Source organism: Tachypleus tridentatus, chromosome 10 (assembly GCF_004210375.1).
Source record: "Tachypleus tridentatus isolate NWPU-2018 chromosome 10, ASM421037v1, whole genome shotgun sequence".
Taxonomy (NCBI): domain Eukaryota; kingdom Metazoa; phylum Arthropoda; class Merostomata; order Xiphosura; family Limulidae; genus Tachypleus; species Tachypleus tridentatus.
In genome coordinates this window covers 64052008-64078657 of record NC_134834.1, presented here as the reverse complement: position 1 = coordinate 64078657, position 26650 = coordinate 64052008, and the positions used below count along the sequence as shown (strand labels likewise).

Below are 26650 nucleotides of genomic sequence, written 5' to 3'. Positions count from 1 at the left end.
AAACATCAAAGGTATAACTTTTGATCCCATAGCTGTCAGGGACACACGGAATCACCTGTGGGGCGCCAAGTACAATACTTTCAGGTTTAAGTTTTATGTGTCCAGGCATTGCAATTATTACAGCATATAATGCTATAAAAATCAATGTTTTCAAAAAGAACTTCACCATCTCTATATCTTAAAGTTTGCTTGCAGTAGTAACTTGAACGTTTTACAAAATGTCTCCTAATATTCTGTGTTGCAAAGATACTGTTTCATTGTTAATATTATAAATATTGTAAGCATGTAAGAACCACAAACAATATGTTATAAATGTTACGGAGTTACGGATTAAATGCTAAAAGCTGACAAAGTACAGAAACTAAAAGGTGTAAAATTTATGATGAGGCTACAGAAACCGCAATTCCATTTTTAAACAGCTTTGATTTGAATTTAAAATATACAAATTCAAAATGTGTGAAAAAACATCTAATGTTTACGTTATTTTTATTACAAAATAAGGTGTTGTTGTTTCACAATAATACTTGCTAAATAATCACAATTATTGTTGTGAAAATAGTTCAAACAACTCGCCTGGCAGGTAAATTACATATACGGAATTTAAAAAGTTTCTATTCTTCCCTTATGTTTCCCCAATGTGAGTTAAAATATTAAAAAGTAAAAGCATCATAAACAAACTGTTTACATACTGGTTGGAACAGAATTACAAGAAAAAGAAATTTATTTATTTTCACCCATGGAGATACCTAGGGGGCTGAATATAAAAATCGTAGAGTTAATAACATCACAGGCCTAATATCAATGTGTTCTCACAAGTATAATTAATTGTGATGACACTCTATCAGTTTAGAAAACGTCTTTACCGTAAGATTCGTTGCTGTGACAAACTGCTTATATAAATATTGTGCTTATTGTGTCTGGTCATCGGCAATGGATAGGTCAAAGTATAGTTGATATAATATTGTACATGTTTGTTTTTGGAAAATTCGTGAGTGCTTATGAAGCACATGAGGTAGATAGAGCTCAGAGTGCCGGTTTTGTAACTATGGCTGGAGGTGCAAGCAACCCTGTTAATGGAATTATCTGCAATTATTCAATGAGAGACTGATCGTTCTGTGAGTCAGCCACTTTCTCTTGAAGTTATTCACCTCATGAACAATTTGAACCTGTTCATTCCGAGAAAGATTTTTATAGCTTTTTTCCACCACAGGATTTTCTCATGTTTCCTGTACACCTCCTGCAGAGTCAGCTTGGTCTAATATTGCGTATTTAGGTATGATTTCTCAGGTATGTGATGTTTTATGTTGGGGACGAAAGAGTGAAGTGCCTACAAGAAATTGTTTGCAGTAGTGAGAATCAGTCTACTATATTATGACCAAATGAGAGGCAAACTACACATGTGAGTGTGTGTGTGTACTTATTGATGGGACAATGAGAAAGTGTCCCATAAGGAAATAAAGATAAATGCATTATATTATGTGGGAGACCTGGAGACAACAGTATAAAACATCCATATTTGACCAAATTGTTTAAAACATACCAGCTAGTAGAAACTCAGGTACCAGACCGAAAGAAGATTGATGAACCATTGGTGGTCACCACTAGTGGTCAAGAAAAGAAGAGCAAGCAAGACATCAAGACCTTACAAGTGTCGAAAAGGGGACATCCCGAATGTAGGTTTGTAGGAACTGAAGGAATCATAAAAGAAAGTCCCTCCATTGCAGAAACTTTGGGGCAATACCTGGGAGAAAAGTTAACAGAAGACAAAGAAAATGGTATCAACAGAATAGAGAATCAGAAGGGAGTGCGAAATCAGACCTATCAAAGAATATATTTATGAAAAACATATATATATAAACGAAGAAGCACTGGCAGTCACCAATAGAACTCAAGAAAATAAGAGCAAACATAACACGAAGATCTTACAAAGGTCAAAAGGTGATATCACGAATGTAGGTTTGCAAAAAATTGAAGGTAGCGAAAAAGAAACACTTTTTACTGCACAATCTTTGTGACAAAATATGGGGAAAAATCGAGCAGAAGACAAAGGGGTAAAGCACTTATAGAGCAGAGTATTAGAAGGAATTGCTGCACCAAATCAAACAGAGAAATTATACTGGGGAAGTGTATCAAATCATAACAACAGAATACAGGACTCAACTGATGAAACAAATTCACAAGTTGATTGAGCAAGGACACCTAAGAGCAAAGAAGATAGCAGATAGATCCACTAGTTATGTCCATTGCCCAGGAATCATCAGAGATGTGAGCAGATCTTGCTGGCCATGTACTATCTGCCAAAGGACAATACCAAGGAGGAGGGTGGTAGAGGTGTTACTAGGGAAGATTTATTGATTAAAGATTAATTAATAATGTGATTATTATATGGTGAAGTGCAAATTCGTAATTAATATCTAAGTAATACTTTATTTAATTAAATATTAATAAATTAATTAAATGATGGATATGCATGTGATATGCAAAATTGAAATTAATTAATATACAAGTTGGAGTAATAACCAAATTTAATATCATTTTTTTTCTTCAAATACTTAATATGAAAAACCCATGTTTTTCCAAAAAACGAGGATGTTATCAGGCAGCATAATATGATCATGTCACTAATGTCAGAGGGCGAGCTGCCAGAAGTGATGCCACCACCACAAGACAAAGTGTCAACATTGATCTTTTCATATTATAACACTAGATTTATAGTTTTCGCTTTTAGAGTCATTTTAAAAGTATCTTATGATTGAAAACAACAACACACTATGATTTTAGTAAATGTAGTTTTACTCCATTGTAAAATAAGACTTCAGATATATGGCATATTTAAATTTTTAAATACGTTATTATTTTTTACTTATATAAAACTCCACTATGTTTTATACAGGTATATGTTAATATGTGTTACTTAAACAATGACTCAATGGCTTTCACTTCTATATTTCTGTGGACTTATAATGCTAGAAAATAAGTTTAGGTGAGCGTGATGGGCAGCCACAGATAGCCCATTGTGTATTTAACTTTAAACAAAAATAAACAAACAGTTCGACATTTAATTTGCATGGCATAGTTTTGCATTTATAACGTTTCATAGGTATAGCATTTATCGATAACAAATTAGTTTACATTTCTGTAATTAATATATTGTATAACATATATTTGTAATAAACACAAAAATAAATCCGAACAAAAATCAAAGACGCTGCACTAATTAAAAGGATCCCCAGTGTACAGGCTATAATGTGATATGTAAACTGTACCCTAGATTTTGAAGGTGACTGATGACGTAGAACCTACATTGTGGTTGGAACCACTGACTGTCAGTTTTAACCTCCACTCGCCAGTCTCACATGAAGAAATTCAAGAGCAATTAAATAATCAAAATCAGTTGAAATTAGGAGAGCGAGATGTGGGTGTTCGAGCCCATAACGTCCCACATCTATATCACCATTTACTACCAGCAAACAATTGTGGAAAAGTGACTGCTCTCCAAAGTAAAGAAGAAGAAATCAAAATAATAACATATCACCACTTGGGGGTAAGTAAGATAAACTTACCTTCTGAAATTGGCATTCCAGCCCCAAATATGAAGGTAAGAAACTAATTAGTAGCATAGCGGACAAGTGATACTAGAGTGAAGGGACTCAACCAGTTATTCGAAATAACCAATATAACTCTGAACCACCATCCACTGTATTGTTTGTTTGTTTTGGATTTCGCACAAAGCTACTCGAGGGCTGTCTGTGCTAGTCGTCCGTAATTTAGCAATGTAAGACTAGAGGGAAGGCAGCTAGTCATGACCATCCACCGCCAACTCTTGGGCTACTCTTTTTACCAACGAATAGTGGGATTGACCGTCACAATATAACGCCCCCACGGCTGGGAGGGCGAGCATCTTTGGTGCGACTGGGATTCGAACCCCCGACCCTCGGATTACGAGTCGAACGCCTCAGCACACTTGCCATGCCGGGCTTCCATCTACTGTAACTATCAATTTTAATACTATAATGGAGCGCCACCGCTAGTACAGCGGTAAGTCTCTGTGCATTTACAAGGTTAAAATCAGCGGTTTGTTTCTCCTCGGTGAGCTTAGCAAATAGCCTGATGTAATTTTGCTATAAGAAAAACACACACTAAACAAGTATTTGTAGGTGACAGTGTGTTCATCCGCATAAAAGTAGGTCGAAGTTGTTTAAATGACCTTATTAATAACTAAAAATAATCAAGTTTGTTTGTTTGTTTTTTGAATTTCGCACAAAGCTACTCGAGGGCTATCTGTGCTAGCCGTCCCTGATTTAGCAGTGTAAGACTAGAGGGAAGGCAGCTGGTCATCACCACCCACAGCCAACTATTGGGCTACTCTTTTACCAACGAATAGTGGAATTGACCGTCGCATTATAACGCCTCCACGGTTGAAAGCCGGACCAGGTGCGTTATGATGAATTAACGATTACAATTTCACAAAAACGTGAACGCTAGCTTGACAATGAATATGTTTTCAAAATCATTAAATTTAAAGCCATTCTAGCATGATTGTGAAATAGTATGAAAAACAGCCTTTATTAGCGCTCCATAGACACGCTATATGTTTGAAGTTAAGCACAAAGCTACAGATGATCTGACCACTACGGGTATCGAAATATAGATTATAACGTTGTAAGTCTACAGACATATCGCTGTGCCGCTGGGGGAGGGGGCTCTATGCACCAAGTAACAAAATTAATAATTTTATCAACAAGTACAAGGGTGTACAAAATAATTTTCTAGATCAAACTAAACTATGTATCAGTGTGAATCAGATAAAATATTTCAATGAGCTTCCATTGACACAATGATTATTTGCAATCCAGAAAGTTTGTTTTCTACTTATAAAATCTACAAAATAACTAGTTTTGTCACTGGACTAAAATTAAAGTTATTTATTAAATCATATATATATTTATATATTCTGTTCAATGATGTAATAAAGTTACTGAGTACAGGGCCTAAACTTGTGCGCAAAGCTACACGAGGGCTATCTGCGCTAGCCGTCTTTAATTTAGCAATGTAAGACTAGAAGAAAGGTAGTTAATCATTACCACCCGCCACCAACTCTTGAGCTACTCTTTTACCAAAAAATTGTGGGATTGATTGCAGGTTTATACGTCCCCATAGCAGAAAGAGCGAACATATTTGGCGAACTTCACGTTATCAGTAGAGCGACATGATGAACCTGAAATTCTGGTTAGCTTTATAACCTGACCTACATAATATTCGATAACAAAATACTGAACCTAAAACAAAAACTCTTCCGCTTTGTAATCTCTATAAATGAGTTTATAAGTTCTATTCTATGAAATATACTGAACCTAACAAAATGTAAAAAATCAAACAAATAATAACAATAATAGTTATATTATCTGTGGATATAACCAACGTTACTAACCTCATAAATTTATAATCTTCCTTTAGAAACAACATATTTGTGTATATTTGTAAAGTTATGAGATTTTGTTGGCTTTTGATCTCAGAAATAGCGCCAGTTTTTCACCGGTAAGTTTTCAGGCTTATAACGCTGAAATTTGGGTTTCGATACCTGTGATTGGCATAATACAGACAGTCTATTGTGTAGTTTTGACCTTAACAACAATCAAATCACACCTCAAAGAAATTTAGGTTAGTTTCAGTTTATACATGTGGCAAATCATTTCTTGGGGTCTATAACGTTAGTGTCCATTTCATTTTTATCAGTTGCTTTCCTCGCTTACGTTTTCTTATGAACATTGAAAATGTGTGATATTACGTATTACAATTTCAAATAGGCCTAAGCCTAAATTAATTTATAATTTATATTTAAAAGTTAAATAAATGTCGATACGTATCCAATTTTCGGTATTTGCTAACAAGATTGATACACACAATTTTCTTTCTTAAAACACATATATTTTAATATTCAGTCAATAATACAATTTACAATAACGGTTATTACAAATAATGACTTATATACAAAAGTTTTACAAACTTACAAAGAACAGTAAATCTTCTATCTCATTTGGAACTGGATATTTTTTCGAAGGTTCACGATGAGGGAATTAATTTTGAGTTACTTCAAAACACCTAATTTAAATATGAATCAACTATATCAAATTATCGTAAATCAAGAAATTTAATCAATATTGAGCAAAACGTAGAGGGCCAATTTAAAATAAGATAAAATAATTTTTTATGTTCTGTCTATAATAACGTTATTAGGCAATCACACACATAATGAATTATAGTATTTTTGTTCTAGTTGTGTTTACCTCATCTATTATCCTTTCTATCGTTTAGTGTAGCTACAAATAGTTAGTTACAATAAAACACTAATTCATCTTCTAGGTGATCACGTCTATTTTGAGTAAATATGTAGGAATTATGAAGCTGATACCAGCTTCTCCAGCAACGACGTACAAATATTATTAATATTGCGGAAGATTATGTAAATTTATGATCTCCTCAGATGTATTCTCGTGGTCTAACGGAATAAATAAATATCCTGCCATCAGCTTCATAAACGGAGACACGGGATAGTGAGTGAAAAATACTTATGTGTGTGTGTTTTCTTATGGCAAAGCCACATCGGGCTATCTGCTGAGTCCACCGAGGGAAATCGAACCCTTGATTTTAGCGTTGTAAATCCGTAGACTTACTGCTGTACCAGCGAAGGACAAAATAATTATTGATGTTTGACACCCAGTATTGTTATTAATAGAGAAAGATGACTTTGAAATGTTGTATTTTTTATCGAATTAACTTTTATTTCTTCTGGTTCTTTTTCCTGACTCCATTATTTGAAACGATTGATACTGATATTTATGTTTTAGTGCTATTTAACATCAGTATCAAGTTCTAAACACGCGCGTATTTATTTAGGTGTTGATGATTGGTTGAGTACAAAGACAAATTAATGACATCAGAATTAGATTGGATTAATTAATACGATCAAAATACTTGAACCGTGTGGCCCGGCATGACTATGTGGTTAAGATATTCCGACTCGCAATCCGAGGGTTGCGGGTTCCAATCCCCGTCACACCAAATATGTTTAGCCATTGGAGCGTTATAATGTGACTGTAAGTTTCACTATTCGTTGGGAAAAGAGTAGCTGAAGAGTTGGCGGCGGGTGGTGATGACTAGCTGCCTTCCCTCTGGTCTTACACTGCTAAATTAGGGAGGCTAGCTCAGATAGCCCTCGTGTAGCTTTGCGCGAAATTCAAAACAAACTAAATTCGAACTGTGAACGATATTTTATCCACCATGTGTTATTTTTATGTTATTATAAATAAAGATTCTTGTGAACTCACGAAATCATTTTTCTCACCAGTTATTTACTCGTGAAACTTTCTATGACTCATTTCACGTTTCTTTATCAGGAGGAAATAAATATAGATCATCCTTGACAAATTCTATTGGTGAATAAAACAAGCCATATTCCACTTAAATGTTCATTAAATTCACACACACTCACACAAAAGGCAATTGCTTCTGTGACACATGTTCCCAGTTTCTGCAGTTATTGCTTTACAATACACGTGTTTTACTTAAGTTCATGGGTCCAGCTTGGCCCTGAGATTAATGTGCTAGATTGAAGAGCTGAGTTTCCGTGGCTCACGTTCAGTTATCATCAAAATCAAAATAAAATACACGCTCCACACTTTCGAACTTTAGGTGTATTATAAGAGTGACGGTCAGATCCTGCTATACGATCTCAAAGGTTTTGTTTGTTATGAATTTCACGCAAAGCTATACGAGGGCTATCTGCGAAAATATTCAATAAAATAATTCCATGATATACAAGAATTATACAGATTCATGAGATGTTCTAAATATTTCTTTGAGTTTATGAATACAAGTATAATTATGACCATCATTCTACTGAAGACTCGATCACACGAGTGACAGATTTAGTACAATTTGATACCATGATGTGTAGAGTCACAAGATGCCTCGTTTCAGGATTCCCACCTTCCTTCTTTGTGAAATATAAGATCGAATTTGAAATATATATGCAAAAACGGCTCGTTTGGGTTGAGAAAATATTTTACATAGAAGAGCGAACAACGTTTCGACCTTCTTTGGTCATCGTATGTAAAATATTTTCTCAATCCAAACGAGCCGTTTTTGCATATATATTTCTCTACAAGTGGGATTTCTCGACATCACTGAGATCGAATTTGAGTTTCTGAGCAGTTCCTCGCGGTCACGAGTCTCGTAACGTTGTTTCTCGTTTCCATCCTTATAAGGTAAGTTGTTTTTTAATATAAAAATACAATGGTAAAAAAAACTTAAAGGTTTTATTCAACGTTAGGAAAATTATGGTGTCTACAACAAAGGTACATACGAGAAAATTATTAACCTTTTGTATCAGTCTAAGCATCTTGTATTTTTAACTTAGTATATATTCTCCTAAGACAGCAAGTATATATATGCATAAAACTATGTTTATACACTTCGTAGACTGAGAAATGCGTTATGTTTTCAATGAATTTACATGTTTTAAGTTCCAACGACATTATATATTATATTTTTAACAAATTTGTATATTATATTTTCACAAATACGACATTACACATTGTACTTTTATATATATCTTGCTTATCTATAGGAAATGTTTGAACAATTTTTTTCGACACATGTCTTATGTAAGCAGCCGGCATTAGGGCTTATTACACAATATGAAGTATTATATATAACTTTAAATGTTACATAAAAGATAACATCACTTATCTACGACATAACTTTGGATGTTACATAAGAGATGACATCACTTATCTACGATATAACTTTGAATGTTACATAACAGATGACATCACTTATCTACGACATAACTTTGGATGTTACATAACAGATGACATCACTTATCTACGACATAACTTTAAATGTTACATAAGAGATGACATCACTTATCTACAACTACGACATAACTTTGGATGTTACATAAGAGATGACATCACTTATCTACGACACAACTTTAAATGTTACATAAGAGATGACAACACTTATCTACGACAAAACTTTGGATGTTACATAAGAGATGATATCACTTATCTACGATATAACTTTAAACATTAGCTAACAGGTTACGTCACCTATCTAACGCAAAGAAGTTTTTCAAGTGCCAAACCACTCAAGTATTCGTCTGTGCTGTAGCCACCGCGAGTTTGGAAGCCTAGTTTATAGTGTTAGGATTCCTTAAGTTTACTACTTTGAAATTTGTCCTTGTTTATATTGTTAGGATTCTCAAGTTTACTACTTTGAAATTTGTCCTAGTTTATAGTGTTAGGATTCCTCAAGTTTACTACTTTGAAATTTGTCCTAGTTTATAGTGTTAGGATTCCTCAAGTTTACTACTTTGAAATTTGTATTCACGTATGTAAACGAAACAGAAATGACAAACGTTTTGTGTTTTCTCTTGCAAATAAATTCGTTTTTTTTTTTTTTTCAGCGGTAGAACGTGATTCTGAATCAATCAAATAATGTTGAAACATGTTTGTTAATTTTACTTAGGTAAGAAGTTACGGACATTTTGAAACACAAGACCTAAAGCTGTATAAACAACCACACTACGCTCCAAATGAAGAGCTTAATAAGGTTTTAATTAGTAATTTTAATATTTTACTAAAATTTCACTGCTAATTTGGAAGCTTTAAAATAATTTTTAAGTCTTTTCTTAATTCAATATTAATGAAGGGAGAATATCAAATGTAGTTAAACAAGAATGAAAAGCATTGTTATACAGTAGTTTTCATTGCTAAAGGCTGTCATGTCCAAAGCACATCACTCTTCTCCGAGTACTTTCCATCTAGTGTACGAGAACGATTGCTTTTCCACATGCATTTCAATATTATGTTAAAGAGTATTTTATTTCTAAAATTGTGCTATTTGTTTGAACATTTTATTTACTATTCTACGAGGACAAGGTTTCTGAAATCATTCTGTTTTTTTGTTTTTAACATGATTTTTATATTACAGTAACTTATTGTTTCTGAGATTATTCTGTTTTATATTTAATACGATATTTAACAATGTGTCAGTAAATGCTTTATGAAATTATTTTCCATTTTAGGTTCGAACGTGATTTTTAACTCACTGCTAGAGACATTTCTGAATTTTCTCACTAACATAATTTCTTTTTTTCTAATTTCGCGAAAATTACAAGAGGGTTGTCTTTGCTAACCGTTCCTAATTTGATAGTGTAAGAATAGAGCGAGTGCATTAGTCATTACCACCCACCGCCAAACTCTTGGGCTCCTCCTTTACTAACGAATAGTGGGATTAATCATCACATTATATTGCCTCCATGGCTGAAAAGGCGAGCGTGTTTGAAGTGACGGGGATTCGAATTCGCCGCCCTCAGATTACGAGGACATGATTTAAACGTAATAATAAAAAAGATTAATGGAGTCAGGAATATACAACATGTTTAACATCACAGATTCACTTGTTCGACATTGTTCGTACTTTTACCTTTTTTCAGTGACGTAGAACTAAATAGTGTAATAGAGAATAAATTTGTTGAAAAAAAAATCATTCTAGTATACCAGAGTCACGACTCGATGGCTAAGGATCTTCAGACACTGTTGTGATAATAATGTTTTAAAAGCGCCCTCTAGCGGTAGTAATTGGGCATAATTACAACCTCATGAACTATAGGTTTTACACGCTTTAACGCAAATCAGAATACCCACAAGCTTTCTTTTTCGATTTTTTTGGGATAAAACTGACTGAATTTCTAAACTCTCCACTAACGAATGATTGAAACGAAAACGCTAATGATTTATGTGATTTTAAACATCAATTGTTAGAGCGTCTAATGACGAATTATTTAAAGGAAAACGCTACATTTACCAACTCCAGATTAAGTTGTTAAAGCTTCTATTGTAGGTTGGTATACTGCCAACCTCAAGCCCTAAAAATATCAGAAAAATATAAATGGTATATGTTGTCCCTTATGACAGCATTCCAGAACAAACTAGACCGAGTTATAAATCATCAGTTGATTTTGTTTGATTTGTTTTGAATTTCGCGAAAAGCTACACGAGGGATATCTGCGCTAGCCGTCCCTAATTTAGACGTGTAAGGCTAGAGGGAAGGCAGCTAGTCATCACTACCCACCGCCAACTCATGTGCTACTCTTTTACCAACGAAAAGTGGGATTGACCATCATATTATAATGCACCCACGGCTGAAAGGGCGAGCATGTTTGGTGCGACGGGGATTCGAAATCGCGACCCTCAAATGACGAGTCGAACGCCTTAACCTACTTGACCATGCCGGGCCGATCATCTGCTGATAACTGGATGGTATGAAACCAACAATTTTCATCTTTGTTAACCGTAATCCCTAAAATCATCAAAAATATATAACTCGAAACTTTTCGTATCAGCATGACAGATAAGAGGAGTGCTAATACAATTAATACGAATCCCAATATTATTCTGACCTCAATTATTATATTAAAGATCCACCACGATGTTACAGTCCATATTGGTATGACAACCCTTCGTCGTGTTAATAGCCAGCAGTGTAGCTTTCATTACTAACGACTGTCATGTCCAAAGTACATCACTAATCTCTTAATGCTTTCCATCTATTTGAAGAGGGTGACTGTTTCCCAGCGTCAGTTTCAACAGTTCGATAGTACAGAAAACAGATGTTGCATCCGGCTAATTAGCTGGTATGTCTTATTAAAGAATATCCTGAATATCCTACTCATTTTTCCACTGCTTCAGTTATGCGACGGTTTGTCGAAACACATGATTCTAAGCCTTTTCTTGGTAAGCTCGTGCCCTATTGGTCACGTTTCCGAAAGGAAGTCCTTCTTCATTATGCTGCACACTGTTGTCTGGAACATATGGACGGCTTTTGCCAATGACCTTTGTATTCGTCGATTCACAACTGTTACCAGACTTCAGACTTGGATGCCCAAGGTGTCTCCTGTTGGTCATTATTCTTTTGTTTTCCAATGACATTGGTTACAAGGTGTGTTCCCGCCTTGGAAAATCTAACTCTCAATCTGTACATATGTTTATGTTCTAAATATATAAATATTTTGATTCTAAAAGGACTGTTATATGTTCTTCCCGAAAGAGATCAAATTTTTGGCGATGCTACACTATCTACGTAATATTAGATATATCAAAATATAGTTTTGATACATCCCGTTCCACAGCGATTTTATATTGACTATGATTGTCGGGTGGCTTGCTTGTTGAAATATCCAAAATCATTTTCATAAAACTTATTTGACCCCGTAGTTTGAAACACTAAATTATATGGAAGTAACTATTAAACTCCACACCAAGGACAACATTTCTATCAAATGTATTAAAACACTAGTAGTAATACAAGGAAAAGAAGCTTAGAGCTTTAGCATGACAGGCCTAAGTTGCCGAAGCAATAAAGTTCATTAGGGTTAGCGAATATAATGACATTCACGTTTGACTACCGTTGTTTTTCACCTTATTTATTTTAATTGTTCCATAATGAATTTGAAATTAGATTTTAAACAGACATAAAATAAAGCTTACGTTGTCTGTCTACATCAATTTGATCTGAATCGTAACAAACCAATGAAGTTTATCACACTGGTTAGGCTTACCAGGCGTTAATTTATTAAACTGACAATGTTTTTTATGATGGCTGTTATGACTCATGAGTGATTGAAAGTTTACCCTTGTTCATCGTGTTTCTTATTGTAATCCTCCAGTTCCGTCATCCATCATCACCTTTTGTGTAGATGAGAGTCAGAATCTTGCTAGTGTTTGTAAAGGAAGAAAGTTGGGTCGCTTTGACTGCTAAGTCCGCTCAATAAAACAGGCTGGCTAACAAATGGTTAGAAGACGTCAATCACAGACGAGGGAAAATAAAACTGAGAAAGATAACTGGGACATGTAACTCTTCCTAGAAGTTTATCGTAAATAAAGCTTTTGTTCTGTTCCCCTTATATAACGATAAAAAAATACTTTGCTAAATATAAAAAATCACATACGTTAACAGTTTTTGATTATTATTTCTTACCGAACGTTTTGTTAAAATCAAAATTGTTTGTTATTGTTTAAAGCATACTCGTCAAGAAATACTGATTGGTCATAAAAATATCCATTTCTTGCTTGGTATATAAGAACACATATTTTAATTTTTAGAATACAAAGATACGGTACTTCTGGCTGTAACTTAGTTTGTAAATTTGTTTAGAATAAAAAGATACGGTACTTCCTGCTGTAACCTAGTTTCTAAGTTTGTTTAGAATACAAAGATACGATACTTCTGGCTGTAACCTAGTTTTAAAAAGATAAATTTGCTGTAAATTTGTTTAGAATACAAAGATACGGTACTTCTGGCTGTAACCTAGTTTGTAAGTTTGTTTAGAATACAAAGATACGGTACTTCTTGCTGTAACCTAGTTTCTAATTTTGTTTAGAAAAGGAAGATACGGTGCTTCCGGCTGTAACCTAGTTTGTAAATTTGTTTAGAATAAAAAAAATACGGTACGGTATTTCTGCTGTAACCTAGTTTGTAAAGTTTTGAAAAAGTCCATCTGTAACCTAGTTTCTAAGTTTGTTTAGAAAAGGAAGATACGGTGCTTCCGGCTGTAACCTAGTTCATAAGTTTGTTTTTTTGGAATAGAATAATACGGTACGTTCAGCTGTAACCTTGTTTGTTAGTTTGTTTAGAATAGAAAGATACGGTACTTCAACTACCAGTTGAATGCCCTAACCACAAGGAAATGACAAGCCAATAATATGTAATAATATATTTTTTAAATTAATGTAGCTTGGTTTCAAAGACCGTACATCTTTAATTAGTGAGGTTTGATATCAAAGACCGCACTGCCTTAGTTTGCTATCAAAAACCGTACCTCTTTAATTAATGGAGTTTGATATCAAAGACAATACTGCCTTAGTTAGTGTAATTTTAACAAATAATACCAATTTTGAAACTGTAGGTTACTTTGAAGAAAAATTAACATAATTGACATTAAAACAAAGTACTTTTAAACTTTAAGTTGAAAGTTGACATAAAAACATAGCAGTGTTAAACTTTGAGTTGAAAGTTAACATTAAAACACAGCACTTTTAAACTTTAAGTTGAAAGTTGACACTAAAACATGGTACTTTTAATTTTGTGGCTGATATAAAGAACCAACTTGTTACCCTTATATTACGAACGTATAACGTTGGTCTTAAAAACTTGTTATACCTTGTTGGCCAAAATCATAAGGCCAATGGACATGAAGAAAAAATATCCATTTTGCGTTGTTAGACTCAACCACTTATTTGAGTAGAGCTTCGAAAGATGAAAACAAGAAAAGGGAAAATAAAAAACAAACAAACTATTTAATAGAGAAAATGTGAACACTATGAAATTAGCCTAAATACTAGCTGGTCAAAAGTTTAAGACCATACCAAAAAGAAGTCCTAAACAGGGTAGGAAATGCCCAACAAGAGGTCTCGGTAGTGAGTTGCACGGCCTTCATTGCGAATAACTGCAAACATTCGCTTTGGCATGATCGATATAAGCGTTTGCAGAAGGCTGGCTGGAATGTTATTCCAAGTGGTGAAGATGGCTTCACGAAGATCATGCACTGTTTGGAGTTGACGTCCATTTCTATAGACTTCCCTTGCCATCCACTCCCAAACATTGTCGTTTGGTCCAAAAGAATCGCGTTATTCGCCATGAAAAAGTCCTTTGTCCTGTGGGCATTGTGGATTGCAGCGTTGTCCTGCTAAAAGATCCAGTCATTTCCACACAAGCGAGAGTCTTCAGTCAATAAGGATGCTCTCTCCAACATGCCAATGTAGCCAACTGCTGTTTGACGCCCCTGTGTAATCTGAAGCTCCATTATTCCATGGAAGGAGAAAGCACCCCAGATCATGATGGAACCTTTTCCACTGTGTCGTGTAGAAAATGTCTCCGGTGGGATATCCTTATCGTGCCAGTAATGCTGGAAGCCATCTGAACCATCCAGGTTAATTTTTTTTTCTCGTCAGAGAACAAAACTTTGTTCCACTTTTTTACGTCCCATGTTTGGTGCTTCTCAGCAAAGTTTAACCGATCTGTTTCGTGGTGTGGAAGGAGGCGTGGCCTTTGAAGACGTTTACGGTTTTAAAGCCTTTCTCTCGTAGATGCCGTCTTATTGTTCTTGAGCTGCATTCTACGTCCGTAAGGGCCTTAATCTGGTTCGACGATCGGCTGGTGTTTTGCCGGACAACCGTCGAATCCTCCTGCTCAACGCCCGCGAAATCTTCTTGGGCCGACCATTTTAAATTCTCGTTCCGTATCTCTCAGGGTCGTTTAAGGAATTTGCAACAGCAGTTTTACTACGCCCAATCTCACCAGCGATGGTACGTTGAGAGAGATCTTGCATTTGCAGCTCGACAATTCTACCACGTTCAAACTCTGTCAACTTTTTAGCCTTTGCCATGTTTTTACCCAATGTAACACAGGAGATGTCAGTTGGAGATGTTGACAACGCTAATGCTTGAACACAAATGACTAAATTTCGTTACGTGTTTACCGATTAACGCTTCATTTCAGTATGGTCTTAAACTTTTGGCCAGCTAGCATTTAGGCTTATTTCACAGTGTTCACATTTTTACTATTAAATACTAAAAAAAGGTTTTTATTTTCCCTTTTTTATTTTCATCTTTCGAAGCTCTGCTCAAATAAGTGGTTGAGTCTAACAACACAAAATGCATATTTTTCTTTATGTTCATTGGCCTTAAGATTTTGGCCAGCAGTGTATTGCAAGTTGTATTAAGAACATACTAAGTAGGAGATTGATATTAAAGACACACTTTTTCTTTAGAATCAAAGTCATTAAAATAATAATGAAAGTACCAACATATGGATAGTTTAATATTTATAAATCTTACTTATCGCTGTTCTTAATATCTCAAATGTCTACCACAACGTCACTACACCCGTATTACTGGAAGATCATACCGCCTGAGCTTAAAAACGATTAGTAAGACGCGCACTTGAATTTGAAACTTATTTATTTCGTGAACAATTTGAACCTGGTCTCTTTAGTTCTTACTGGATAATACAAAATCACATCAAATGTTGATAAGTTAAATACACAAAGTGTTTGTCCAATTAGATAGCTTATTTATTTATTTATATTTTTATTCATTTATGGACATTTACGTAAACATTTACAAGTATTGATGTTAACATTTACAAGTATTGATATTGGTGTTAACATTTACAAGTATTGATATTGGTGTTAACATTTACAAGTATTAATATTGATGTTAACATTTACAAGTATTGATATTGATGTTAACATTTACAAGTATTGATATTGGTGTTAACATTTACAAGTATTGATATTGATGTTAACATTTACAAGTGTTGATATTGATGTTAACATTTACAAGTATTGATATTCATGTTAACATTTACGAGTATTGGTATTGATGTAAACGTTTAGAATATTAGGAATTAAACTTTTCATCACAGCATGCTAACCATTTTTGGTGGTAAATTTTCAGATTTGTGAATTACACAAAATTACACAATGATTTTCCACTGCGGGTATCGAAACGTGATTTTAGAGTTATAAGCTCACTGACTTACCGCTGAACAACTGTGTGAGTGTTGGTGGTGGCTTCGCATGGCCGGATGGTGAGGGCGCTCGACTCACACTCTGTTTGTTGCAGGTTCGAGTCTCCATCACTGATAATGTAATGGTCAATCCCACTATTCTTTGGTACAAGTATAGATCAAGAGTTGGTGGTGAGTAGCGTCAATAAGTTGCCTTCTCTCTATCTGTATTTGCTAAGTTAGAAAATACTGACACAGGTAATCTTTCATCAGTTTTGCGCCAAATATAAAACAGAAAAACAAAAAAAAATTCCCCCTGGGGAGGAGTGGGGGCTCTCTTTGGGTGATAATTTTCTTTTTTTTTAAGTTGGAGATTGGCAAAAGAGCTAACGATCAAACGATCCTTATGTATGGACGAACTAGTAGCGTACTTACCCGAGCTATCAGTATCACATAGACCACGAGGCTCAATGACTATATATGGATGTTCCAATTATGGTCTTTCTTTCTGTCCGTTTCGAAGCGACATTTCTTCCGCTTGACAAGCGAGGTTTGACAGAAACAACGACGAAGCTTCAGAGGATAACATGACACATTTCTTGTTGTTTTGAAAGCAAACAAACAAAACAAGATACTCTAGAACAAGAAACAACAACACCTGAATAACAACTTACGTTTTATGTTCCCGAGGAACCAACCAATCATAATAGTGTAATGACGTAACATGTCATGTTCGGTTTCTTCACACAGTGAATAAATATCGTTGTTTGTTTTGTTTGTTTTTGAATTTCGCACAAAGCTACACGAGGACTATCTGCGCTAGCCGTCCCTAATTTAGCAGTGTAAGACTAGAGGGAAGGCAGCTAGTCATCACCACCCACCGCCAACTCTTGGGCTACTCTTTTACCAACGAATAGTGGGATTGACCGTCACATTATAACGCCCCCACGGCTGAAAGGGCGAGCATGTTTGGTGCGAGCGGGATACGAACACTTTGCCTTCTCAGTAACGTTTGTTGATAGTTATGATTTAATTGATTCATATAACGAATAGAATAATTTCAACATTTCTTTAAAGTTTTAAAATCATTTTCATTTGAGCAGTCGGTTATCAAGACCAATCTTTTTTTTACAATGGCTTATTTATTTATATTTAAATTATTATTTTAAATGTTGTTATATTACAAGAATATTTTGTCAAATATAAGAATTTCTGTAAAAATGAAGATCGAACGTAAGATAATTCGAATTTAATATCATTTTTCTTCTTCTTTCAAGAAACTAAGTAAAGAGATTCGAAGAGTTTCTGAGACAGAATGGAGTTCAATGGCACCATATGTAGTTTGAACATTACTCGTGAGGACTGTGGCCAGAAACGAGCAGTTCTTGGTCCGAAATACCATCATCAGGTGAGAGTCTATACTCTCGTTACCATGATCGTATTCTCTTTACTAGGTAACTCAGCCATGTGTCTGCACATCAAACAGAAGTGGCATCATAGGAGCGCCATCCACGTGCTGTTTCTCAATCTTGCTGTTGCCGATATTTTGGTCACTCTTGTCACCATGTGTTCTCAACTGGTCTGGGAGTTCATGGACCGAGAATGGATTGCTGGTGATCTTTTCGGTCGGACATTTAAGGTCTGCCAAACTTTCACCATGGTTTCTTCGAATTACATGCTGTTAGCGATTGCATTAGATCGTCACTCGGCCATAGTAATTCCGTTCTTTCGTAATGCTCGCACCAAAGCTTTGATTACCAGTGCATGGGTTCTATCTCGGTTGCCATCCTTACCAAATGCCTACGTTTTCCAGACTTTTACCATGTCTGATGGTAAAACATTCTGTGTTGCCAAGTTTTAAACTTCCTCTCTGTCCGTCCTTCACAGACAAGTACACATGGCTCTGATTCTTCTAGTGGTGTTTATCCTTCCTATATTGATAATCATTATCTTGTATTCCAGGATAATCTACACTATGTGGACAAGATCTGGAAGTCTGAACCGGTTTCGATCCAGAAAAGAACATTTTATAGATCCGAAACGGAAGGAAAGGAAAACGAAACGTGAATGCCTGAACTCGTCAAACTCGCATATTTCAAGGGCGAAAGTGAAAACGTTAAAAATGACTTTGACTGTTGTGTCAACATTTTTAACCGCGAGCACGCCTTATTTAGTTCAAGAAATCGTTATTGCTTTTGGGTATCCTTCTCTTCTGAACCAGAACCTTGTAGCTTTTTTTTGGAATTTTCTCAGCCAGTAACAGTGCTTTGAACCCGTACATATACTTTTTGTTTAATTGCAACACTCCATTTGCTAAAAAGATAGCTCGTAGTACTTGTAACTGTTGTCTGCCTGTTTCAACAAAGACAGTGAATGAAAACGAGAAGACGAATCACGTTTAGCTAGGACATACCACAAACACAGGTGTCAAGGTAATACCACAAACACTGATGTCAGGACAACACCACAAACACAGGTGTCAGGGTAATACCACAAACACTGATGTCAGGACAACACCACAAACACAGGTGTCAGGGTAATACCACAAACACAGGTGTTAGGGTAATACCACAAACACTGATGTCAGGACAATACCACAAACACTGATGTCAGGACAATACCACAAACACAGATGTCAGGACAATACCACAAACACAGATGTCAGGGCAATACCACAAACACAGATGTCAGGAAAATACCACAAACACAGGTGTCAGGGTAATACCACAAACACTGATGTCAGGACAATACCACAAACACTGATGTAAGGGTAATACCAAAAACACAGGTGTCAGGAAAATACCACAAACACAGATGTCAGGGCAATACCACAAACACTGATGTCAGGACAATACCACAAACACAGATGTCAGGATAATACCACAAACACAGATGCCAAGACAATACCACAAATTTGATGTCAGGACAATACCACAAACACAGGTGTCAGGGCAATACCACAAACACAGATGTCAGGGCAATACCACAAACACAGATGTCAGGGCAATACCACAAACACAGGTGTCAGGACAATACCACAAACACAGGTGTCAGGACAATACCACAAACACAGATGTCAGGACAATACCACAAACACAGATGTCAGGACAATACCACAAACACAGATGTCAGGGCAATACCACAAACACAGAATTCGTGTGCAAAACATTACGTTTGTTTGTTAGAAATTCCTCTAAGTTCATTATGATATTTAATGAACGTCATTCATCAACAGGTAGCGCAGCAGTAGTTTAATATATAAACAATGAGCTGATAGGTTCATACTCTATATAACAGCTTGTGCACCATTTGAAATATCTCAAGACTTCAAATGTTACAATAGTGGTGTAATGAACAATGCACTGCTGTGGTACCACTCTACACAATCCGTTTACAGTTACTTGAATATCTTTCAGTTTATTTGAACTTCATTAAAGTGAACTCAAGGTGCAATTAACATATATAAACAAGACAATAATCAAATTCTTCATTAAAAATAAGGTTAGAGGTAATATGTCAGTTAAAAAGGTCGTTGCTATAGATCATTTAATTTATATTTTAGGGAACTGAGTTCCCATATTGAATTGTTTATGTAATTGTTGCTTTTGTTCTAAATAAACCTTTATTTTACTTGCAACAACAACAGTTCAGTAGTTGTTAATTTGTAGACTAGTTTAGGTATAACTTCCATCTTCTTTGAGATGAGAGTAAAGGACACCTATTGTCGAAATGAAGAATATAATAAGAGAACCTCTTAGCTCCACACGTGCACCGATTCTAGTGTTACCGTACAATTTATTTGTTCATATGAACCAGAATGCTTGTCATCAGGTACTTCCAACATTCCTATTATTTACACGGATCTCTGGAAGTGATAAAACTTTATCTTAAGCCCACATTCTTCTGTTCTTCTCTCAATAGAACTCATTAACGTACAGCTGTTAATTTGAAAGAGCAGACATCTGAGTATACTTCTATTGGCTTTTGTGTAGAGAGAGACCGTTAATATATGTTTGTTTCACCAGAACAGCTTGATGTTGATGTTTTCCTATTGTATCACTTTTATGTTATAGATTGTTATTATTGTTACTTTACGAGACTTGAGCTCTTGTTCGTCAATAATTGTATAAAAAAGTAACTTCGACAATATTTACTATTCGTGTCAGAGCGATAACACTGTGTAACACAATGTTTATTATAACACAATGTAACACAATGTTTATTATAACACTATGTTACAAATTTTTACTTTTTCCTGTTTCTGGACAGAATGTGTTATTTCCCAATTGCTTATGCCTAAAGTAAATGGAAAAGACCTATTTTTCTCTTTAAACTTTGCTTTTGTGACCTGGGAGCGTATGACAAAAACATGATGGGAAATTATATTTGGGGTCTGATACGTGAAAGTAATTTACATTACAGTCACAAATCTCGAAAAACTTCTCACTTCTAAACATTTTTGTATAACTTTAGTATAAATACATGTAAATCTTGATTCATATGTTGTTTTATTCAGACCTTATGTAAATGAAAATCTGCAAATTTGTCCGTTTTTACATATAAAATAGGTTAATTTATAAATTTCATTATCCAGGTCACAAAAGCAAAGTTTGAAGGGAATAATGGCCATTTTCTGTACTTTTACAACATAAGCAATTAAGAAATAACACGTACTATCCAGGAATAAAATTTGTGTCACATAGTGTTATTATTATCTTCCAAACAAAAGAGGATTTTAAGGACGAACACAATAAACACCAGGGGCTTGTTTTTATGGGTTTTCTATGCTTCTAGATATTATAATAATGCAACCACTCCAATATAGGAGATATAAGTTAACCACTAAAGTCTGTTTCATTCTACTAATTTACTACATTTTTTAAATATATGATATTTGTTGCTGTTATGAAAATTTTACAAGTTTCTGTTTCTTAAGTTTTAACAATTGTAAACAATTAGTGTTAATATAAGCGCTCGGCTTGTAGGACTTTTTTGATCTACGTGTTTTTGGAACATCAGGAATATATATATATATATTTGTGTTTACAATTAATGTTATACATAGTCTATTTTAAATCAATTTGCATGAAATCTTATTTTGGATGAAATACTGTCTGCTGTGTCTACTGTGGGGATTAGCAGTCCGGATTTTAGCGTTGTAGTCCAAAATCTTACCACTATTCTACCAGCACAAATAGTGTGCTGAATGTTGTGCTTGTTAACAAAATACTCGAAGAAACATTTGTATAATTTATATTATTAGGAATTTTCCTTGTTCTCTTTACTTAAATTAAAATTTTAGGTTTTGAAAATGATTTCATAGTGAAGTTAGTACATAGCGTTGACACTAGAGCATGTCTTTTATATATTACCCCAAATACAAAAGTTCCAATCTGGTCAAACTGGGCGTAGCCTGGTGGTTAGCGTGCTAGACTAAGGATTGAAGAGTATAATATCGTAGATATGATTTCCATAAACACGCTCTACACTTTCGGCTGCTTTATAAAAGCAGCAGTCTATTACACCATTGGATTTAAAGCCTGCTCTTCCCAGTTGCTGAACGCACGCGCAAATAAGGTGTCATCCGGGTCGAAAATTCGATTTCAGTTTGCAACCATTGATTTTTTTTCTTTTTATTACCACTTGACTGAACTAAACGACTTTTTTTAAAGGAATGATATTCCAAATGCTCTTTTAATGTTACTCAAAGAAACACCAAACCTTCAATCAGTGAAAAACTTAGAAATATACCGCGTGGTGCGTGGACTTAGAATCCAAGCAGAGATATAATTTTGGTGGCTATGAAATACTAAATACAAAATAACCAAAAAACTGTATTAAATTCACAAGTGTTAAATCAAAATCATGCACTACATTCTTTTTTGCTACATAGTTATCAGTAGATAACACATAATTTATCTGCTTGTTTATTTATTGACAATTTTTGTGCAACACTACATAAGGGTTCGTATAGTCGTTCTCTATATTGGACTGACAGACTAGAGGGAAATTAGCTAACCAATAGCACCCACTGCTAACTCCTAGGTCACTCTTGTCTGTCCGATAATCAAGATTTGACCGTCACTGTCTTTGAAATGTATCCTTACGCTATAGAAGCACTATTTTCTATACTCCACCTGGAAAGCATTGTTCACTTTCGTTTTTTTGTTCGTTTTTGAATTTCGTGCAAAGCTACTCGAGGGCTATCTTTGCTAGCCGTCCCTAATTTTGCAGTGTAAGACTAGAGGGAAGGCAGCTAGTCATCACCACCCACCGCCAACTCTTGGGCTACTCTTTTACCAACGAGTGCTTTTGTTGAAATAAGAAACGAAAGACAAAAACGAACCATTTGAAAGAGAAAAATCTAACTTTCATTCAGATGAGAGATAATAAAATGCTAAAGTTTGCTCTCGGAATGGGTGAGGAAGTCATGTTCTTTCCTTATGTTTACCCTGCCGAGACGGTCGGTACTCGATCAACAAACGAAATGGTGAGAAATGGAACTCGTCAAAAGATAAAGAAACCAACTGTAAATGTTTCCCGACATTTATCTACTGCTTCCATACAAAACATAAACACACCAAAAACGCAGCATCCAGTTTCCTTGCTTTTAATAAAACTCTTTCATGGATTGCATTCAGAAATGCTAACACATTTCACGTCTCATATACATCTAATTAACTGCACGAGAAAAATCAGTTACTTTGTCCATGGTATATATATTATTAGACTGAAAGCACGGTGTGGCTGAATAGGTTTTGGTTTCTATTTTTGATCTGTTTTTCAAGAAAAACGATCACCGAACTTTCAGCTCCAGTGGGAGGCCTCGTTCTCAAATTATTCCGTTCGGTGTGTCCTCAGCTACAAATGGGTGATAGAAACTGTGTCAACAGCAACACAGGGAATAGGTTGAAGACTCAGTGTCTGCCTTGAGTCTTAAAGTTAATGGTGTAAGTCAGTGTTCTACGTAGAATAAACAATACAAGTGTGTTTTAATTATTTACACCACTGTTAATTACTTACTATCCATACAGTTTATTTATATATTTAAAATCCTTGATACATCTGCAGCTTTTCTACACGATAAATTAAGCGTGTGTTTTTGATCGTACAAACGAATAATGCTCCCCGCTAGTACAGCGGTAAGTCTAAAGATTTACAACGCTAAAAATCAGGGGTTTGATTCCCCTTGCTGGACTTAGCAGATAGCCTGATGTGACTTTGCTATAAGGAAAAACACATACACACAAACGAATAAATATGAGGAAGAAAGAAAATTTAAAAAAATAAACACCACTTGGTGTTGGTCAATCTCTTTAGAGCAGAATAAACACTTTATATGAAGAAGCACTGAGCACCATTCCTTAGCCACTATGATTTCATAGAAAGCTTGTACGCCTAAAAACACGATATATTTTTATTATATTTCATGTTTATATATCTGTGTTGTAGTAAACAGTAGCATTATGAGTGAAATGAAAGACATTATTTAAACCTAATTTGCTTTCTCGAAAGTCTTGACTGCCAAGTTCGGATCCTCGATGTGGTGCTACTTTTGACAGCTCTAATAGAAGAGAGGAAGCAATTCCACGCATGAAGCTTGGAATAAAAGATAAATATATATAAGGATTAATACAGCTGTTACTGGCTGAGATGATGCCACTGTTTTCTTGTCCAAGACTTTCGGATTTCCAAAGGCCATCACCATCTCCTGGATGGTGCACAGCAAATTGGTAATCATAATGGCAACAAATACAGCCGTAGCCATCATAAGTGTCTTCACCTTTGCACGAGGAATGGCCGACGCTGTCTCTTGGCAATTTCTCATTACTGATGGTTGTCGCCTTATGTCAAGTAAAATTTGTGAGTACAAGGCCACCAGAAGACTACATGGGATGGTAAATACAGTTAGAAACACAACATCCAGGTACAGCTGGCGATGTAACCTTGGATACTTCTCGGTGTAAAAGAAAGAGCCACATAAATACTGATTTATACTTGAAGTACTGAATGAAATAAAGTGACCACCCACGCTCCCAAGGAAAGTTTCCACGAAGAAATGTGCGGGTTTAAGGCGTGGTCAAGCGTGTTAAGGCGTGTGACTCGTAATTTGAGGGTCGCGGGTTCGCATCCCCGCCGCGCCAAACATGCTCACCCTTTCAGCCGTGAGGGCTTATAATGTGACGGTAAATCCCACTATTCGTTGGTAAAAGAGTAGCCCAAGAGTTGGCGGTGGGTGGTGATGACTAGTTGCCTTCCCTCTAGTCTTACACTAGTAAATTAGAGACGGCTAGCGCAGATAGCCCTTGAGTAGCTTTGTGCGAAATTCACAAAACAAACGATCCAGGGTTATACCAACCAACATGTAAGTAAACGAAACTGGAGCAAATGTCTGGAGTACTCTGAATAAACAGCAAAAGGAATCTCCGTTCTACCCGTAACTTTCCATATTATCTGTGACGTCACTGTCACCATGGTAACTAGCAGGTCAGCTACAGAAACGTTGAGTAACAGGGTTCTAGGTTTTGAGCGACGAAGCCGGTGAGAGATACGAAGTTCCCAACAAACCACAACGTTTCTGGAAAAATAAAATGATTATCATTACTGAAGCGCAACGATAACAACACGAATCGTTCAATAATAATCAAATCCAAGAAACGCCTTTAATATTATCAATGTACGTTAAGTTAGAATCGGTCAGTTTAAGATGAGAAAGATTCGCCATGATGTACAACACACTTACAGCTTCGCACTTACCGGTAAAACTACGTCACTAACAACATTTTTCGTTGCTTAACGAAACGTTCTTATGGCAACCTCACCGTCTTCTTCAGGTTTGTCTTGGCGCCCCACGCACTTTAGGTTAAGAAAATAAATATAATTTAACGATAAATAAATTTTCAACTCAAGAATGGAATTCTGGGATTGATACAGTGACGACGAAACCAAACGTCTGTTACTATGTTACAGTTCTAATAAAGTTTTAAGACATTTTCACCCGTTAACGTTGGGTTGATAAAAATAATAAAACTGTATCATTTTAGTTCTAGTGTTGTTTTGGTAGTGCATTTATCTGAACAACTGGATTTAAAAATTCACCTAATATATAATATTCTGAAAAAAAAAGAAGCCATAGAGAGAATATATTATTGTATATATTTATATAATATAAATAAAGTTTTAAATAATGAAAAATATTTAAAATAAAGGTTTATTTTAGAAATAAAGAAACTAAGAAAAAAAGAAACTAAAGGTTATTTAACAAACAACAAACACGATGTCTATATAGACAAACTTCTGAATAAATTACCAATATATTATGCTTCTAGAAGAATAGTTAAAATTGTTTAAGTCTCGTAAAAATATCTCCACTAACGCAGCGTTATGTCAAAAGACTTATAACGCTAGAATCCTGGTTTCGATACTCGTGGTGGGCAGAGCACTAATAGCCCATTGTGTAGCTTTCTGTGTATTTACAAACAAACAAACATGTCTTGTAAGAGATGTCGAAAATATAATTTGCCTCCTTTAGCCAATCAAAATATCTGTTGTAATACCAAGAAATATAATTTGTTTCCTTTAGCCAATCAAAATATCTGTTGTAATACCAAGAAATATAATTTGTTTCCTTTAGCCAATCAAAATATCTGTCGTAATATCAAGAAATATAATTTGCTTCCTTTAGCCAATCAAAATATCTGTCGTAATATCAAGAAATATAATTTGCTTCCTTTAGCCAATCAAAATATCTGTCGTAATATCAAGAAATATAATTGCTTCCTTTAGCCAATCAAAATATCTGTTGTAATATTAAGAAATATAATTTGCTTCCTTTAGCCAATCAAAATATCTGTCGTAATATTAAGAAATATAATATGCCTCTTTTGCCAATCAAAATATCTGTTGTAATAAGCCATTTAATTCTATGTTGTACTTCATCTCACAAGTCACAATGGTAGTAACTTAAACAATTATTCAGTGCTGTTGTAATTTTTATAAACTAATTTCATCAAGTATTCATATCAATCAATTAATTACATGTTTATATATTTAGCACTATGTAAATTAAATAAAC

General features: G+C 35.0%; 1 protein-coding gene and 1 long non-coding RNA gene across 2 annotated transcripts in view; both read left to right on the top strand.

The window, feature by feature from the left end:
• LOC143229453 (uncharacterized) overlaps positions 1-20131 on the top strand; it is a 42904-nt gene extending 22773 nt beyond the window's left edge. Inside the window, exons 2-3 of the long non-coding RNA XR_013015878.1 lie at positions 17853-17983; positions 18538-20131. This is a non-coding gene — a long non-coding RNA (uncharacterized LOC143229453). The remainder of the gene's footprint in view (positions 1-17852; positions 17984-18537) is intronic.
• On the top strand, positions 18006-18543 carry LOC143229452 (gonadotropin-releasing hormone receptor-like). Its single transcript, XM_076461786.1, has one exon. The coding sequence runs from the start codon at positions 18008-18010 to the stop codon at positions 18434-18436; it is 429 nt and encodes a 142-aa protein (XP_076317901.1). The 5' UTR covers positions 18006-18007; the 3' UTR covers positions 18437-18543.
• Positions 20132-26650: the final 6519 nt, after the last annotated feature.

What these genes read in the sequence shown, in the direction of transcription:
- LOC143229452 (XM_076461786.1), top strand. Translation starts at nt 18,008, where the DNA reads ATGATCGTATTCTCTTTACTAGGTAACTCAGCCATGTGTCTGCACATC.